Genomic DNA, 20,041 nt, shown 5'->3' with positions numbered 1-20,041 from the left:
CACAGTGGTTAGCACTGCTGCCTCACAGCGCCAGGGATCCAGTTTGATTCTTGGTTTGGGTGACTGTCTGTGTGGAGTTTGCACTTTCTCCCCGTGTCTGCGTGGGTTTCCTCCGGGTGCTTTGGTGTCCTCCCACAGTCCAAAGATGTGCGGGTTAGGTGGATTGACCATGGTAAATTGCCCCTTAGTGTCAGGGGGACTAGCTAGGGTAAATGCATGGGGTTATGGCGATAGGGCCTGGGTGGGATTGTGGTCGCTGCAGACTCAATGGGCCAAAGTGCCACCTTCTGCACTGTAGGATTCTATTATTTAACTTTGTTTAGGCTGCACATGGAATATAGTGTTCAATTCTGGTTGCCACACTATCAGAAGGATGTGGAGGCTTTGGGAAGGGTACAGAAAATATTTATCAGGATGTTTCCTGGTTTGGAGGGCATTAGCTATGAGGAGAGGTTGGAGAAACTTGGTTTGTTCTCACTGGAACGACGGAGGTTGAGGGGTGACCTGATAGAATTCTACAAGATTATGAGGGGTATGGACAGAGTGAATAGTCAGAAGCTTTTTCCCAGGGTGAAAGAGTCAATTACTAGCGGGCACAGGTTTAAGGTGTGAGGAGCAAGGTTTAAAGGAGATGTACGAGGCAAGTTTTTTTTTTACAGAGGGTGGTGGATGCCTGGAATTCGCTGCTGGGGGAGGTAGTGGAAGCGGATACGGTAGTGACTTTGAAGGGGTGTCTTGACAAATCCATGAATAGGATGAGAATGGAGGGATATGGTCCCCGGAAGGGTAGGAGGTTTTAGTTCCGTCGGGCAGCATGGTCGGTGCAGGCTTGGAGGGCCGAAGGGCCTGTTCCTGTGCTGTAATTTTCTTTGTTCTTTCTTTGTTCATGTTTATCATTTTAAAAATAAACCACAACAGATGCAGAGTAAAGCTCCCTCTACACTGTCCAATCAACACTCCCAGGACAGGTACAGCAAGGGTTAAATGCAGAGTAAAGCTCCCTCTACATTATCCCCATTAAACACTCCCAGGACAGGTACAGCAAGGATTAGATGCAGAGTAAAACTCCCTCTACATTATCCCCATTAAACACTCCCGGGACAGGTACAGCACAGGGTTAGATACAGAGTAAAGCTCCCTCTACATTGTCCCCTTCAAACTCTCCCAGGACAGATACAACACAAGGTTAGATACAGAGTAAAGCTCCCTCTACATTGTCCCCTTCAAACTCTCCCAGGCCAGGTTCACCACAGGGTTAGATAAAGAGTAAAGCTCCCTCTACACTGTCCCATCAAGCGCTCCTTAAGAACACACGATATAGAACCAGGAATCGGCCACCAGACCCTTCAAGCCTGCCCTGTCATTCAATACGATCATGGCTGATCTATGCCGGCCTTTCCTGTGTCATTTCCCCATAGCCCTCTATTCCTCGATCTATCAAATATTTATCCACCTCCATATTAAATACTTCTAATGATCCAGGCTTTGAGGCAGTGAATTCCAGAGATTCACCACCCTCTGCGAGAAGACATTTCTGCGCACCTCAGTTTTAAATGACTGGCCCTTTATCTTGTAGCTATGTTCCCTTATTCAAGACACTCTCGCTAGTGAAAACATCTCACCATCTACCCTGCCAAGCCCCCTCAGGTTCTTGTGTGTTTGAATAAGGTCATCCCCCACTCTTCCAAACTTCAAGGAATACAGACCCAAACTATTTAGTCTCTCTTGATAGGACAACCCTCTTATCCCAGGAATTAGCCTGGTGAATCTCCTTTACACTGCCTCCAAATTACTATGGCTGTTTTCCAAGCTTAGGTCCAATGTCAACTAGCATAGGTTAGATGCAGAGTAAAATTCCTTCTACATTGTCCCATCAAGTGCCCCCTGGGTGGGTACAACATAGGTTAGATACAGAGGAGAGATCCCTCCAATCTATCACATCAAATACTCCTAGCACCAGCACAGCATGGGTTAAGTTCTGAGTAAAGCTCCCTCAGCATAATTTTAAAATTGTTTTGAGAGAAAGACTTGTTTATCATTTCCTTTGATCTCTGCTTTTCTTATTTTAACTCGTGCAATTGAAGTCTTTCCCACTCATTATCAGCTAATGGTTTATAATTAGAAAGAGGTTTCAAATGGATTTCTTCATTTAAATCTCTTTAAAGACGAACAGGTAATTCTTTCCCTGCCCTTGTGTTTAATTCACCATTTACCATGGGCAGGACTACCGTCCATGGATGCTGCATATGTTGTAGTTTGTTCTTGATGTGTCCATCCTGCAATGTAAAGAGAGCAGATGCAGCAGCAAAGGTTCTGACTTTTCCATTATGTAGGCGGCATGCAAGTATAACAATATTGTACAACTAATACTGACCCTTTCAGCACACACTCCATCCAGCTGCCCTGGGACATTATCATTCATGTAGAGGCTCGGAATACTGCGGCAAGTAACTCACCTCCTGACTCCCCAAAGCCTGTCCACCATGAGTGCACAAATCAGGAGTGTGATGGAATACTCCCCACTTGCCTGGATGGGTGCAGCTCCAACAACACTCAAGAAACTTGACACCACCCAGGACAAAGCAGCCTACTTGATTGGCACCACATCCACAAACATCCACTCCCTCCACCACCGACGCTCAGTAGCAGCAGTGTGTACTATCTACAAGATTCACTGCAGCAATTCACCAAAGATCCTGAGACAGCACCTTTCAAACCCATGACCATTTCCATCTAGAAGGACAAGGGCAGCAATAAATGGGAACACCACCATCTGCAAATTCCCCTCCAAGCCACTCACTATCCTGACATGGAAATATATCACCGTTCCTTCGCAGTCGCTGGGTCAAAATCCTGGAATTCCCTCCCTAATGGCATTGTGGGTAAACCCACAGAACATGACCTGCAGCGATTCAAGAAGGCAGCTCACCACCACCTTCTCAAGGGCAACTAGGGATGGGCAATAAATGCTGGCCGGTCAGCGATGCCCACAAATGATTTTTTAAAAATCTGCCATTGTGATTTTTCCTAATTCTCTTCTGCAACCTGTTGGCAGACACTGACTTCCTCAGGAAGGTAACTGGATGCTGTGGGAGGGATGGGGTTGGTAGAGTGAGTTTAACGACAACTACAGTTTGGTAATTCGGATTTGGGAGATTGGAGGACAGGACTCGGTAGATTTGGAGAGGAGAATGGGGCTACAGACTGAGGATTCGGGAGTTTTAAGGAGCAGCACTCTCTGTTCCAATAGCACAGGAATAAACTAACCTCGGGCAAGCACTCTCGTTATTCAATTGTTTTTGATGCCTCTCTCAGCTGAAAATGATTTGGGTCGTCTGTCTGAATCCATTAGACAGATAAATGGGTCAGATAGAGACTTTATGGACAGACCCCATGCCTATGTTAACACTCACCTGATGAAGGAGCAACCCTCTGAAAGCTCGTGATTCCAAATAAACCCGTTGGACTTTAACCTGGTGTTGTGAGACTTCTTACTGTGTTAACATTTAGCAGCTAATAATTAGGGAAAATATGCCACTACACCACTTTCCTAGGTAAGTGGACCTGATTCCTGGCTGGTCCTAAATTCTGGACTTGACAAAAATAACTAGAAAGGACTTAAATATCTGATCGTCTGCCCATTCCAAAAACCTCCCCCATCTACAACCCTGCCAAGAACGCTGGCAGCCCCACCTCATTATAATAATCAGGAACAGGCTGGGGCTCTTTTCCCCGAAAAAGAAAACTAGGGTACCCAAATGGAGGCTTAAGGGATTCAATTGAATTGACGTAGAGAAGGCATGTCCATTTGTGGGAAAATCCAAAATTGGAGGCCATAAGTATAAGGTGAACACCCATAAAGAATTCAAGAGAAACTTCTTTACTCAGAGGGAGGAGAATGTGGAGCTAGCTGTGACAGGGAATGGTTAAGGTTAGTAGCATGGATGTGTTTGGGGGAGCTGGTTAGGAATGAGGGAGAAAGGATGCTGACTCGATGACATGAGGTAAAGTAAGAGGAAACTGTTCTGGAGCACGTGTGTTAATGTTGAATGGGCGCTGCAATAGAAGACATGCTTTCAGTCGACAATGAAACATAGCTATGGTGGCCCAATCCTTGAACATCTTCAAGGTAAGATTGATAGGTTTTTAATCATCAGGGGAGTTGAGGAGAGAAGGCAGGAAAGTGGACTTGGTGAGTGTTAGATCAGCCATGACATTATTGTGGAACAGGCTCGAGGGGCTGAATGGCCTACTCCTGTTCATAAAATCATAGAATCCCTATAGTGCAGAAGGAGGCCATTCGGTTCATTGAGTCTACACTGACTCTTACCCCATAACCCCACATAGTTACCCCACTAATCCCACTATTCTGGGACACTAAGGGGCAATTTAGTATGACCTATCAACCTAACCTGAACAAATTTGGATTGTGGGAGAAAACCGGAGCACCCAGAGGAAACCCACGCAGACACAGGGAAAATGTGCAAACTCTAAAAAGACAGCCACCCGAGGCTGGAATTTAACCCAGGTCCCTGGCGCTGTGAGTGGCGACACGGTGGCACAGTGGTTAGCACTGCTGCCTCAGTCCAAGAATGCGTGGGTTAGGTTGATTGACCGTGCTAAATTGACACTAGTGTCAGGGGATTAGCAGGGTAGATATGTGGGGTTACGGGAATAGGGCCTGGGTGGGATTGTGGTCCGTGCAGACTCGATGGGCCGAATGGCCTCCTTTTGCACTGTTTGGATTCTATATGAGGCAGCAGTGTTTACCACTGTGCTGCTCTTCCTGTTTCTATGTCTTATGGTCTTATTGCTGTCCCGAATTGGGGAAGAATTAAGGAATGATTGACTGGGTATTTCAATCGGTTCACGTGTGATAACAAAGACAGAAAATGCTGGAAAATCTCAGCAGGTCTGACAGCATCTGTGAGTAGAGAATAGAGCCAATGTTTCGAGTCTGGATGATCCTTCGTTAGAGTTCACCTGTGGTGTCTGGGAAGAACTGGGGGAGTCTTTGACTTTATTTTGCTGCCTTGGAAATAGACCTGTTCCAAGGTGTAGGCTAGCTTCAGATTCATCCTCCCTCAGTGTAAAATGAATGGAGTTAACACATGGACCATAGAATCGAATAGGAGGCCATTGGGCCTTTCGAGTCTGCACCGACCACAATCCCACCCAGGCCCTATCCCCGTTACCGCACGCATTTGTCCTTCTAATCCCCCTGACACTCGGGGGCAATTTAGCAGGCCCAATCAACCTAACCCACACATGTTTGGACTGTGGGAGGGAACCGGAGCCCCCGGAGGAAACCCACGCAGACACGGGGAGAAAGTGCAAACTCCACACAGACAGTGACCCGGGGCCGGAATTGAACCCGGGTCTCCGGCGCTGTGAGGCAGCAGTGCTAACCACGGTGCCAACCACTATGCCACCGTGACCAGTTGGAGCGAATGGCCAGATTCCACGTTGATGTGATTCATTCTTTGTACCTCCAGGAGTCCTGAGTGAAGTCTCACTTCCTTTTCCCATGAATCTTTTTTGCTGTTGTTTCAGGTGCCATGTCGTGGACTTTCGGATATCCAGGTCACAGCGACGGGTTCTGAAGAAAATGCGGAAACATTTAACACGTACGGATGTTTTAGTAAAGGAAACTGCCGGTGAGTATGAGAGCAGTGATTGCACCTTCGCTGGGAAAGAATGGGTAAGCTATAGGAAGGAATGGTTAGTGTGAATAAAGCTTCAACAGAATGCAAAAGATTCCCGATTACATTTTTCAGCCAATCTAGCCATCCTGATTATTTCCACAACTGGGGAATTATTATTATTATTATTGATTATCTCCCCGTCAAGTAGTGTCTTCACTGCTTCTGGGGGGCAGAATTGAATGGCTGTGACGGGAACTCCCATCGGCTGGACAGCCAATGGAAACCTCGCTATGACCATTTCTGGGAACCCTGATGGGATTAAACTCCAATCAGGCACTTACTTGCCTGCTGTCGGAGTTCTTAATAGCACCGCCAGGAGCAGTGGCCACTGCTGGAACTGCAGGAGGCCCTGGAACACCGACAGACGCCGGGAGTTTACGACTTGGCTCGGGCGAGGCTCGTAAAATTTCGCCCGAGGCCAACGAAGATTTCCGTTCTGTGAGTCTAAAATTCCGGCCAGAGACCCCAGACGGAGGGGGTCAGTGGGGCAGTGGAGCCAGTCAGACAGATCCTGGCGGTGGAGTAAATGGGGGGGGTCAGTGTGAAGCATTGGGATGGGGGGAACGGGTGGGGGAGCGCATTGGTCTTCCCGCAGGGCTGTCCTGTGCTGCCAGAGGGACACTATAGGATACAAGGTGCCCAAGCAGAAGGCATTCATGAGCCCAATGACATGCCTGGCGGCCTGCCCACATGGCCTGGACTGTCCACCTGTTGTTGGTAGACAGTGACAGTCCCTCAGGTGGTTATTAGTTGGCTGTCAAGAGCTTCAATTGGCCCAAGGACATGAAGGCAAGCCCATACTGGGGTGGCAGAGTGGTTGGCACTGCTGCCTCACAGCACCAGGGACCTGGGTTCAATTCTGGCCTCGAGTCACTGTTTGTGTGAAGTTTGCACATTCTCCCCGTGTCTGCGTGGGTTTCCTCCAAGTGCTCCGATTTCCTCCCGCTGTACAAAGGTGTGCACGTCAGGTTGATTGGCCATGCTAAATTGCCCCTAGTGTCAGGAGGATTAACAGGGTAAATACGTGGGGTTACGGGTATAGGGCTTGGGTGCGATTGTGGTTGGTACGGACCCAATGGCCTCCTCCTCCAGTGTAGGGATTCTATGATTCTACCCTCCCTGCTTCTGACTTCATCTGTTGGGGGAGAGGGTGGGGGACGGTGGAGAGAAGAGAGAGAGATGACAGACTCTCTACTTGCACCTTTCCATCCAATTAAACAGCAGCCCCCCCCCCCCCCCCCCAATAGCTTCCTGGGTGTGTGGGTGGGGATGAGGCAGGTGGAACATTAAATTCGATCCACGATTTTTCCTGACACGTTGCTGTATGGATGCTGCAAATTGTCCCAATCCTGGATCAGTGGGAGCATTCTCCATTCGCAGTCAGTAAATCAGAGCTCTCAAGTAACCTTGACTTTAACCCAGGATCCAGGCAGCCACCCCAGCACTGTGCCGAGTGCTGCATTGTCAGACGTGCTGACTTCCAGATGAGATACAAAACTGAAACCACGTCTGCCTTTTCAAGTGAAATAAAACCTTGCTGCTATTCACTTCTCTTGGTGCTCTGAGTCTCAACTATCACCGCTAATCATTTATCATTTACTGTTGTGGAACCTTTCCTATTCACAAATTGGCAGCTACAGCTATTTATAATTACAGGATTGTTCATTAATGCTCAGTAAGTGTAGAAAGCTGAGGAAGACTTGCATTTAGGTAACGCTATTCACACCCTTGGGATGTTCCAGAGCACACTATAACCCATCAAGAGCTTTTGATGCATAGTTGCTATTGTAATGTAGGAAACATGGCAACCAACCACCGCACAGCAAGCTCACGCAATCAGCAGCATAACAACTGGATGATTTTTCTCAAGTGATGTTGGTTGAGGGATAAAGATTAGCCTGGAAATGAGGGAGATCTCTACTGCTCCTCTTCAAATAGTGCTGTGGGATCTTCCTGTGCACCTGAAATGGCAAACGGGCCCTCAGTTTAACGCCTCTTCTGAAAGATGGCATCAGTGACAGTGCAGGGCTCCCTCCGCATCGTACTGGGGCCTCGGCCTAGAATTTGTGTTCAGGGCTTCAAAGTGGAAGTTGAACTGGCAACCTCCTGGCTTAGAGACAAGAGTGCAAGGCTAACAGCTAATTAGCCCAGTGACTGCGGATTCACAGGATTCCATTTAATCTAGTTCTAATGTAACCCCCTGCTGATCACTATATGGGGCTACTATTTAACTATTCGATTTACAGGATCCTGAATTCCTAGCAGTTGATGGTGAGCTGGCTAAATTTCCTGTTTACCCATAAATGCCAGTACAGGCTTGCATGGAAAGGATTTGAGTATGTTTAGCGCGGTGCCTCCAAAAATGTTATTGAGGTAAACCTTATAATGAGAAAAGGTTTGGAACAACAAGGTAAACGGAATAACAAAAAAAATGGAATAACAAATATAATTAGCAGATATAAACAAGTAAAGAATCCCAACTGAAGATTTTCCAATTAACAGTTTCAACCTGAGAAATGTTCAGAATATCACCAAGCACTTTGAATTTTAAACGTTGGGGCCCATCCGTTGGTGCACATCTGAAGAAAACCACACTCTGTTACCGTTCCTGTCTGATAGTACTCACTTAACCCCGACACACCCACAGTCCAGACGGGTCTACGAGAGGGGAGATGATGGAGCAAGCACACGAGGCAGAGGTGCCGCGAGCTATCTGTGTAGTAACGCAGGTCCAGTGCGCTGAAGGCTGTCCTCCTCGGTAGTCATGAAAAACCAAGCAGTTCTACCTGAGAAAGATTCACTTCGAACTGATTTTTTACTGCCTCTGAAAAGCTTCTCTTCAAAAAACGTGGCTGTCCCTCTTCTGCGCACTCCCTCCTCAGCTCTGCAGCTGCTTCACTTCCTGGCGCCTTTTTTTTTCCCGCCCCCAGAACAATCCCATTGGCCCAGCCCACATCACTCTACCAACAGCATCCTGTTCACAGCACCCGCCCGGCAAACAGGACACTGAAACCCACAAGGGACAAAGAACACTGGTAAACGTCTTCCCCACAAATTTTCCTCAGTCCCTTACACTAATATATGGAACAGGACCTCTCCCTGCTTCTTACACATGTGCAATCGTGTTGACTTCATTCAATAGTGTTAATGTGGATGATAATCTGTTATTGTGGTTTTATCTTGGGATTCATAAGAACTAGGAGCAGGAGTAGGCCATTCAGCCCGTTTAGCCTGTACCACCATTCAATACAATCATGGCTGATCTCATCTCTGCCTGAATTACACTTTCCTGCCCGTTCTCCATAACCCTTCAACCCATTACTAATTAAAAATCTCTCTATCTCCTCCTCAAATTTACTCAATGTCCCGGCACCCACCACACTCCGAGGTAATGAATTCCACAGACTCACCAACCCTTTTGAGAGAAGTAACTTCTCATCTTTGTTTCAAATCATTGGTTTCTCACTCGAGAAGAGATCTCGCTGGAAGCATGGTCTTCTGTTCCAAAACATTTATTTATGTACTAATTTACAAAGGTAAGACCAACACCTAATTGCAGCTACGCTAACGGATGCTTCTGGGTCATCACAGTTAGGGAGACTGGGCCCAGACTGATTTCTCCCCTCCTAACCCAAGGATCCCGACCGCCGCCCCCCCAGTCTGTCTCATCACGAGTCAGTGTTCCACCTGGCTCAGTACTGCCACCCCAATAGTAACATTTACCCCTCGATCCGTTACATAGAATATTGACAATTCAGAATAGCTTTGTTGGTTTGGTTTTTAAATCGCAAAATTATTACCTTTTGTTTTAAGAAGACGCTTAAAATTTGAAATGTAATAGGTGCCTGTCCATTATTTCAGAAGGATTAACTGCTGTTACAGTGGGGAATAGACGAAATAGGTTTTCTACTAATTGAATTATATTAATGTGAATCTTGAAGTCAAAGGGAATAACACTGTTGTGAGTGTGGGAGGAAATCGGAGCACCCGGAGGAAACCCACGCAGACACGGGGAGAATGTGCAAACTCCAGACACACAGTGACCCAAGCCAGGAATTGAACCCGTGTCCCTGGCGCTGTGAGGCAGCAGTGCTAACCACTGTGCCACCGTGCTGCAGTGAGGGTGATGAGGGTGAATTTTAAAGAAAGTAGTAGAACTCCGTTGACAGGGATTTTAAAATTAGGTTGTGTATTTGCCATGAATACGGTTTTTGTGTCTTTATTAATTTCTCCCCTGTTATCAGTGTAATCTGAGGTGCTGTTTCTTTGTGAAGGGGTCAGCCCAGAGGAGGGCACCAAGTGCCATAACGGGGAGCAGGTCGCCGGAGCTGGACAGGGGAAGCTGACTGCTGGCCAGACAACATGGATGTGTCCGGAGAGTTCCGAGGAAGGCTGGTCAGAGGGAAACCGAGCACCAGATCAGCGGAGTGTGAACAGCCACACCTGGGCTGGTGAGCTTCTTTCAATCATCTGGTAAAAAAATGAAGGGCGGGGTGGGGGAGGGGAATAGGACATTTACTGCCCTTTGACAACATTAGATTTTTTTTTTAATTCATTCGTGGGACATGGGCTTTGCTGGCTAGGCCAGCATTTATTGCCCATCCCTAGTTGCCCATGAGAAGGTGGTGGTGAGCTGCCTTCTTGAACTACTGCAGCCACTGAGATACCAGAAGACCCACAGTGCAGTTAGGGAGGGAATTCCAGGAGTTTGACCCAGTGACAGTGAAGGAACCATGATATATTTCCATGTCAGGACGGTGAGTGACTTGAAGGAGAATCTCCAGGTGGTGATGTTCCTAGATATCTGCTGCTCTTGTCCTTCTAGATGGTAGTGGTCGTGGATTTGGAAGGTAATTTATATAGCTGTGCAGAGCTCTGGTGAGACCCCTATCTAGAGCACTGTTTACAGTTCCAGGCATTGCACCTCAGAAAAGGTTTACAAGGAGGCTGCCTGGTTTGGAGGGTATTAGTTATGAGGAGAGATTGAATAAACTGGGATTATTCTCCCTGGAAAGACGGAGGCTGAAGGGCGACCTGATAGAAGCTTATACAATTATGAGGGGCGTAGATAGGATGAACAGTTGTAAGCTTTTTCCCAGAGCAGAAATGACAATCACAAGGGGGCACAAGTTCAAGATGAGGGGGGAAAGGTTCAGTAGAGAGGTGCGGTGGAAGATTTTTACACAGAGACCTGGAATGCACTGCCAAGTGAGGTGGTTGAGGCAGATATGTTAGCGACATTTAAGACTTACCTGGACAGGCGGGAGAATAGAGGGATACAGGCGGTTGGTCTAGATAGGACAATGTGATCGGCGCAGGTTTGGTGGGCTGAAGGGCCTGTTCCTGTGCTGTACTGTTCTTTGTTCTCAGTAAGGATATATTGGTTTGAAATAGAAATAGAAATAGAAACCCTACAGTGCAGAAGGAGGCCATTCGGCCCATCGAGTCTGCACCGACCACAATCCCACCCAGGCCCTACCCCCACATATTTTACTCGTTAATCCCTCTAACCTACGTATCCCAGGACTCTAAGGGGCAATTTTTTTAACCTGGCCAATCAACCGAACCCGCACATCTTTGGACTGTTGTTGGGAGTTGTTGCAGTGCAAATGATATCAGGCTAAAAGAATTGAATTACAAGGACTGGCTGCACAGACTAGACTTGTATCCCCTTGAGTATAGGAAGTGAAGGGATGATCTAACTGAGGTATTTGAATTGATAAATGGAAATGATAAGGTAAATAGAGGAAACTGTTCCCTTTGCTGGGGAATGCAGAATGAGGGGCGCCACTTAAAACTGGAGCTAGTTCATTCAGGGGTGATGTCAGGAAGCAGACCTTCACACAAAGGGATAGTGGAATTCTCAAACTCCCAGAGAAAAGCTTTTATAGATGGGGCTCAGTTGAACAACTTTCAAATTTCGGGGGAAAGTTTTTAAAGGAGATGTGAGAGGCAAGTTTTTTTACACACAGGGAGGTAAGTGGCTGGATTGCGCTGTCAGAGGAGGTGGTAGAAGCAGATACAACAACAATGACTAAGAGGCATCTTGGCAGATACATGAATACAGTAAGGGTTTTAACAACACCAGGTTAAAGTCCAACAGGTTTATTCGGTTACCCTAGTCCAACGCCGGCATCTCCACATCATGAGATACGTGAATAGGCAGGGAATAGAGGGATACCGACTGCGTAGAGGCGAAAGGTCTTTAGTTTAAAAAGGTGTTGTGTGTCGGCACAGGCTTGGTGGGTCGAAGGGCCTGTTCCAGTGCTCGACTGCTCTTTGACATTGATAAATTCTGATATGGAAAGGAGTATTAAGGGGATTATGGAACCGAAGTGGGTGTAAATAGTTACACAAACTCCCACTCGTTACATACTTTCGTTTCTCAATGAAGTACTTAATGATGTGATTATATGCATTGTATTGAAGGGATGATTTATTGGTTTGCAATGTAAGTGGAATTTTAATTCAATGTTTCCCTTTTGATATCCTGTTACCTTCTGTATTTGTTTGTCTATGTTTGTTATGACCTGAGTGTTACAGGCTTGTTGTTCTTAGTCTATATATGAATTCTTCGATGTTGGCTGCTTTGCAATTCAGATTCCAGGCTGCAAACCTGCTTCTGGAATAAAATACTATTTTAAAAAAATGGAGTTAAAATGCACTTTGTCCAGGGCCAAACTCAATGTTGGAATACGTTTGAGGGGCTGAATAACCTCCTCCTTGTTCCTCTATTAAAACCTCAAGAAAGGGAATTTGAAATGGAATTGGGATTTAAAGCTTTGATCATCCTTCATTTTAGGAGGGACCCCCAGAGTGTCTCAGTGGGTAAGCTCAGGGGCGGCACAGTGGTTAGCACTGCTGCCTCACAGCACCAAGGATCCGGGTTTGATTCCTGGTTTGGGTCACTGTCTGTGTGGAGTCTGCACATTCTCTCCGTGTCTTATTTACATAGATGATCTGGAGGAGGGGACTGAGTGTAGGGTAACAAAGTTTGCTGACGACACGAAGATAAGTGGGAAAGTGAATTGCGTGGAGGAAGCGGAAGGTCTGCAGAGAGATTTGAATAGGCTGAGTGAGTGGGCGAGGATCTGGCAGATGGAGTATAACGTTGGCAAATGCGAGGTCATTCACTTTGGAAGAAATAATAGCAAATTGGATTATTATTTAAATGGAAAAAAATTACAACATGCTACTGTGCAAAGGGACCTGGAGGTCCTTGTGCATGAGTCGCAAAGACTCAGTCTGCAAGTACAACAGGTGATCAAGAAGGCAAATGGGATGTTGGCATTTAGCACGAGGGGGATAGAATATAAAAGCAGAGAAGTCTTGCTGCATCTGTACAAGGCATTGGTGAGGCCGCAACTGGAATACTGTGTGCAGTTTTGGTCCCCTTACTTGCGAAAGGATATATTGGCCTTGGAGGGAGTGCAGAGAAGGTTCACCAGGTTGATACCGGAGATGAGGGGTGTAGATTATGAGGAGAGATTGAGCAGATTAGGTTCGTACTCGTTGGAGTTTAGAAGGCTGAGGGGTGATCTTATAGAGGCATATAAGATAATGAAGGGGCTGGATAGGGTAGAGGTGGAGAGATTCTTTCCACTTAGAAAGGAAACCAGAACTAGAGGGCACAGCCTCAAAATAAAGGGGGGTCAGTTTAGGACAGAGTTGAGGAGGAACTTCTTCTCTCAGAGGGTGGTGAATCTCTGGAATTCTCTGCCCACTGAAGTGGTGGAGGCTACCTCGTTGAATATGTTTAAATCATGGATAGATGGATTCCTGATCGGTAAGGGAATTAGGGGTTATAGGGATCAGGCGGGTAAGTGGAACTGATCCACTTCAGATCAGCCATGATCTTATTGAATGGCGGGGCAGGCTTGAGGGGCTAGATGGCCTACTCCTGCTCCTATTTCTTATGTTCTTATGTTCTTTTGTCTGTGCGTGTTTCCTCCGGGTGCTCTGGTTTCCTCCCACAGTCTGAAGATGTGCGGGTTAGATGGATTGGCCATGTTAAATTCCCCCTTGGAGTCAGGGGGACTAGCTAGGGTAAATGCATGGGGTTACGGGGATAGGACCTGGGTAGGATTGTGGTCGGTGCAGACTCGATGGGCTAAATGGCCGCCTTCTGCACTGTAGGATTCTATGATTCTACTGAACCACACAGACCAGAATCAACACTCTGTCTCACCCGTGTTAAGTAGATCTCAATCAGAGTAATAGGGTCCAGTGGTCCCAGTGGTCAGGGAAGGGGGAAAACATCATTCACGACTCCTGCTCCTTCATCGCTGTTCAGTGACCCACACTGAGAAGCAGATTAGTGAATTCTGAGTGAGGGCAGGAGTGAGCTCAATTGTGGCACCTCCCAAAGTCAGATAGCTGACTCGGACATGAAGCTTAGTTGATTTGTGTGAAGTATGCAGCAACTGTGGAAAGTTTTAAAGTTTATTTATTAGTGTCACAAGTAGGTTTACATTAACACTGCAATGAAGTTACTCTGAAAATCCCCTAGTCGCCACATTCCACCGCCTGTTCGGGTACACTGAGGGAGAATTTAGCACGGCCAATGCACCTAACCACGTCTTTTGGGCTGCGGGAGGAAACCGGAGCACCCGGAGGAAACCCACGTAGACACGGGGAGAACTCCACACAGACAGTGATCCAAGCTGGGAATTGAACCTGAATCCCTGGCGCTATGAGGCAACAGTGTTAGCCATTGTGTCACCGTGCTGCCCCAACATGAGGCAGTGCCTTTGAGAGAAGAGAGGAGGACGAGAGAGGAGGACATTGGACAGAAGCTAAATAATTAACCCTTCTACTGCCTCGATAGCAAATGACGTGGAGATGCCGGCGTTGGACTAGTAAACACAGTAAGAAGTCTCACAACACCAGGTTAAAGTCCCAACAGGTTTATTTGGTAGCACAAGCCACTAGCTTTCGGAGCGCTGCTCCTTCATCAGGTGAGTGGGAGTTCTGTCCACAAACAGGGCATATAAAGACACAAACTCAATTTACAAAATAATGGTTGGAATGCGAGTTTTTACAGGTAATCAAGTCTTAACCCTCTCTCCACTCATATTGTCTGTACCTTTAAGACTTCATTAGCTGTAAAGACTCGCATTCCAACCATTATTTTGTAAATTGAGTTTGTGTCTTTATATGCCCTGTTTGTGGACAGAACTCCCACTCACCTGATGAAGGAGCAGCGCTCCGAAAGCTAGTGGCTTGTGCTACCAAACAAACCTGTTGGACTTTAACCTGGTGTTGTGAGACTTCTTACTGTCGATAGCAAATGGTCAGGGCAGTGTATTCTGATAAAGGAGTGTTGTCCTGGAAGGAGAGAGCATTTTCCAGAAGACTTGTTCACAGAGGAATTTAAGGCGAGGAATGCATCATTTAACCCCCGCAAAAAGAATCCGCTGTCATAGATGTCCTACGATTTCACATGTCCCGTTTTCTTTCAGACATTCCGTACTAATTGTTTGTGGCGTTGAATGTAATTGACACAGCATGCACGATGTCACATGACTGACACTGATACTGCAGAAAGAGAGCATGGAGTTTGTGCTTAATAAACAAATAGACACGACAGTGCGGCACTGCGGCCTGGGCCGCGACAGTGCAGCACTGCGGCCTGGGCCGCGACAGTGCAGCACTGCGGCCTGGGCCGCGACAGTAAGGATTCAATCCCCAGTTTGTGCAGAGTTGTCCTATCTCGGCCAAGGCAACAATTGGTCTCTCTGCCTTTAGTTGTTGAAGGGACATCGGCAGGGGACTTGGCAAAGGAGCAGCTTCCTGACCTTATCAGCTCTGATCAATACCTCGTGACTCACACTGGACGGTGCTTACTTGTTGATAACCGGACTTGGTTTGCTTGTGATGCCACAAAGAGGCGAATAGCCTTGTAACACTGTTTTGGTTTGAATGTAAAGAATGGCCTCTCACTGAGAGATTGGAGTGTCACTCGGGTCCCAGGCCCTGTTCCTCAGCAAGTGTGCAAGGAGAGCGAGGATAGCACTTGAAAGTTATAGCAAGGTGTCTTGTGCGGTGTGTGAATGTGCATCATGGCTGCGGTAACTTATCTTCTCCAAGCATTGAAACGAGCAGCTTTCTTTTTTTCTTCCTAGTTGAAGATGCGGACTCCCAAATCCACACCTGCCGCAAAAGCAAAGAGAGCCGGAGGGAGTCGCTGCAGAGTCCGGAGAGGGAACAGCAGGTGGAGCTGGAATCCACCCAATCAGAACTGGTGGGACTGACTGAGCAGAAGGCCCCAGGTCAGGAAGCTGCTCCTTTGCCAAGTGCCCAGCCATCCTTGTCACAAACCGCCATGAGCACTGTGCACCCATCTCCCATCCCACCTCCACTCCATTCCAAGTCTGAGCCTAGCCGTGCTAGATCACTAGAGGAACTCATAGTGGAGAACACGCCCGTCACATCATTGCACCAGCTGGAGGTAAGAATCTGTACACCAGCCTCCATTGGGCAGGGGAAACGACCGTTTTGTTTGTTTGTAGACGGAGACTATCCCAAGGGCAGTGTTGAGTGAGATGGACGCACCATGGGCTAGATCTTGCCTCTGTGTGTCAGTGTCAAGTAGAAGGTAGTGTGGGTTAGGTTGATTGGCCATGCTAAATTTACCCTAGTGTCAGGGGGATTAGCAGGGTAAATGAGGGTTATGGGAATAGGGCCTGGGTGGGATTGTGGTCAGTACAGACTCGATGGGCCAAATGGCCTCCTTCTGTACTGTAGAGATTCTATGAAATCAGCTGCCCTCTCCATTTTTATTTGTTTGAAGTTGAGGAGAGAGATGTCGGACTTGCTGCAGGCTCGCTCTGACCTGCTTCACACCATCTGGTGATGGTGCCAGTCATCGGCTTCTGTGCTTTCCCTGTTTATGGGTAAAATACGGAAGAGATATACTCTTGAAGAACTAGGAGAAGAACAACATTTAAGAAGCTGGGGAGAAGCAGAGGAATGGGAAGCGAGTAGTTAGCTCTGCTACTCGCTTTGTGATGGGTCAAATGCTTCCATTTTGTGCTGGAACTTTCTCTGAACACTCCCTCATTGGTTATAGTCGGTACGTAGTTTGCTTGCTGTGTACCGTTAAAGCTCAGTGTGTGTAGATGAGACACACTGAGCTGTTCAGTAAGAGATGGGAGCAAAGGAACTAACCACATAAATATTCTTCAGATGCCAGACAGGACAGTGTTGATGTTATTTGACCGGTGGGGTCTGTGGAGCTGAGTTTAGTCCTGATCTGACTCTTAGTCATTCGTGGGACATGGGCATCGCTGGTTGGCCAGCATTTAATGCCCATCTCTAGTTGCCCTTTGGAGGGCAGTTGAGAGTCAACCACATTGCTGTGGCTCTGGAGTCACATGTAGGCCAGACTGTATAACGACAGCAGATTTCCTTCCCTAAAGGACATAAGTGAACCAGATGTGTTTTTTCCAACAATTGGCACTGGTTTCATGGTCATCAGTAGATTCTTAATTCCAGATTTATTTTTATTGAATTCAAATTCCATCATCTGCTGTGGCGGGATTCGAACCCGGGTCCCCAGAACATTCGTTGAGTTTTTGGATTAATAGTCTTTAACAATAATACCACGAGGCCATCACCTCCCCATGTTCACTCTCCAGTAGAAGTTGCTTGATGGCCAACGGGAGTGGGAATCCCAGGACCATATCCTTTGCCCTCTCTGACCAGGACCTCTGGAGCCAGTTGTGGTGCCCGCACTGCAATGCCCCAGCTAAGACCAGCTGTCCGAATACATGCCAGGAACTGAACTCAGGATCTACTGGCCTGTGAGGATCCATGCCTCACATGTTGTGATGCATTTATCTGCTGAGCCATTGGGCCCATCCATTACTTTCCATGTCCTTTTAAGAAGTAAATAAATTCTGAGATACGAATGAAGAATCTCAACTGTATAATTGGGGTATAGTCTCTTAGCTGGTGTTTTGGGGCATATCTTTACACTGTCCGTGTGAACCTTCATTACATTTTCATACATTGAATGTTCTCATCAATTGGGAAAACTAATCAAATCAAACTGACCAGTTACCACCCTGTTGGCCTAGGCCCAATCATCAGCCTAGTGAAGGAAGGTGCCGTCAGTTGTGCGACCAGGTTGACACTTGCCCATCATTAACCTGTTCACTATTGGCTGGTTTGGGTTCCACCAGGGCCAACCAGCTCCTGATCTCATTAAAACCTTGCTCTAAACATGGACAACAGCCAAATTCAAAGGTTGAGGTGAGAGTGGCTGCCCTCGACATCAAGGGGCATTTGACTTGAGTGTGGCATCAAGGAGCCCGAGCAAAACTGAATTCAGTGGTGATAATGGAAAAATGCCCAGGCTAACTTCGTCCCTCCCTAACCCATGGATTGTAGGATGCCAACCCCACCCAGTCTGACTTATCACGAACCAGTGGCTGGAGTTGAGCCCTAAAGAAATGAAGATAGTTGATCTTTTGGAGGCTAAATATCTCAGTTGTAGAACAGCATGGCATGGTGGCACAGCGGTTAGCACTGCTGCCTAACAGCGCCAGGGACCCAGGTTCAATTCCAGCCTTGGGTCACTGTCTGTGTGGAGTTTGCACGTTCTCCCCATGTCTGCGTGGGTTTCCTCCGTGTGCTCCGGTTTCCTTCCACACTCCAAAGATATGCGGGTTAGGTTGATTGGCCATGCTAAATTGACCCTTAGTGTCAGGGGATTAGCAGGGTAAGTATGTAGGGTTACAGGGATAGGGCCTGTATGGGATTGTGGTCGGTGCAGATTCGATGGGCCAAATGGCCCCCTTCTGCGCTGTAGGCGGGATTCTATGAACATTGCTGCAGGATTTTCTCAGGACAACTATCCTTAGCTAGTGCTCAATCCCAAATATCTTCCAGTGTTTCATCAATGACTTTCCCTCCATCAAAATGCGGGAATGTTCATTGATGTTTGCAATGTTTCAGTTCCACTTGGAATTCCTGAGATAACGGAGTAGTCCATTCCTGCTTGGTCAACATCCAGCATTGGATTGATAAGTGGCAGGTTACACACCACACGAATTTCAGACTATATTCTCCCAATCAGAGAATGCCTAACCACCTCTCCATGATATTCAATGTCCTTACCATCATCAAGTTCCCTACCAACAGCATCCTGGCCGGGGTGGGGAGAAACACCATTAACCAGGAGCTCAAATAGTCCACCCTCAAAAATACCATGGCTACCAGAACTGGGAATTCTGTGTTGAGTGGCTCACCTCTTGAAATCCCAAAGCCCCTCCACCTCCTGCAAGCTCAGAGAGAGGTTAAGATGTTTCTTTATTTACAATTCCCAATGAAAAATAATCTCAAGTCTTCCATATATATCTGAAATCGCAGTGAACGGCAATTCTTCATGTTTAGTCGACACAGCAATAGGTTTCTGGTAAATTCGGAAGAGATATATCAGTGGAATTGTACCTATTTAACGTTTTAGTGAGCAGCATATACTGGTAAGAGTTGTTTATGTGTGTGTTACATTCCAGCTTGTGGTTTGTTACTGAGGACCTCCCGGAGTGAATTTTTGCTGACTAGGATTTTTAATGTGATGATTCATTAGGATTAACATAAGGTAATAATCCCATCCGGTGGAGAATTTCAGAACAAGGGAACAGGATATTAAAATTAGGGTTAGGTTGTTGAGGAGTGAAATCCCGGAGTGATTCTTCTCACACAGGAGGGATGAAATCTGGAATTCTCTTCCTCAAAGGACTCTGGGTGTTGGGAGAGAATAGAAGTATTTAGGGCCTGCAATTGTAATTTTTTGTCAGAAAAGGACATCTTTCTTCATTCAAGGGATGTGGGTGTTACTGGCAAGGCCAGTGTTTATTGCTCATTCCTAATTGCCCTCAGGAAGGTGGTGGTGAGCTGCCTTCTTGAACCGTTGCAGTCCATAAGAAATAGGAGCAGGAGTAGGCCATCTAGCCCCTCAAGCCTGCTCCGCCATTCAATAAGATCATGGCTGATCTGATAATGGGTTCAGTTCCACTTACCCACCCGCTCCCCATAACCCTTAGTTCCCTTAATGGTTAAAAATCTATCTGTGACTTAAACACATTTAACGAGGTAGCCTCTACTGCTTCATTGGGCAGAGAATTCCAAAGATTCAGTAGCCTCTGGGAGAAGAAGTTCCTCCTCAACTCTGTTCTAAATTGACTCCCCCTTATTTTGAGGCTATGCCCCCTAGTTCTTGTTTCCATTGTAAGTGGAAATAACCTCACTGCTTCTACCCTGTCTAGCCCCTTCATTATCCACATGTTTTAGGTACACCCACAGTGCTGATAGGAAGGGAGTTCCAGGAT

The 20,041-nt window shown here is 46.9% G+C and overlaps 1 protein-coding gene across 4 annotated transcripts in view; it reads left to right on the top strand.

The window, feature by feature from the left end:
• Positions 1-20,041, top strand: part of LOC144479851 (arginyl-tRNA--protein transferase 1-like) — a 69,573-nt gene that overhangs the window by 30,312 nt on the left and 19,220 nt on the right. For all 4 annotated transcript variants that reach the window (XM_078198851.1, XM_078198852.1, XM_078198850.1 and 1 more), the window contains 3 exons: positions 5,554-5,657; positions 9,980-10,156; positions 15,830-16,155. In XM_078198851.1, the coding sequence (XP_078054977.1) occupies positions 5,554-5,657; positions 9,980-10,156; positions 15,830-16,155 (607 nt within the window). The remainder of the gene's footprint in view (positions 1-5,553; positions 5,658-9,979; positions 10,157-15,829; positions 16,156-20,041) is intronic.

The sequence above is a fragment of the Mustelus asterias genome, chromosome 27 (assembly GCF_964213995.1).
Source record: "Mustelus asterias chromosome 27, sMusAst1.hap1.1, whole genome shotgun sequence".
In the NCBI taxonomy this organism is placed as follows: Eukaryota; Metazoa; Chordata; class Chondrichthyes; order Carcharhiniformes; family Triakidae; genus Mustelus; species Mustelus asterias.
This window is presented reverse-complemented; position numbering and strand designations above follow the sequence as displayed.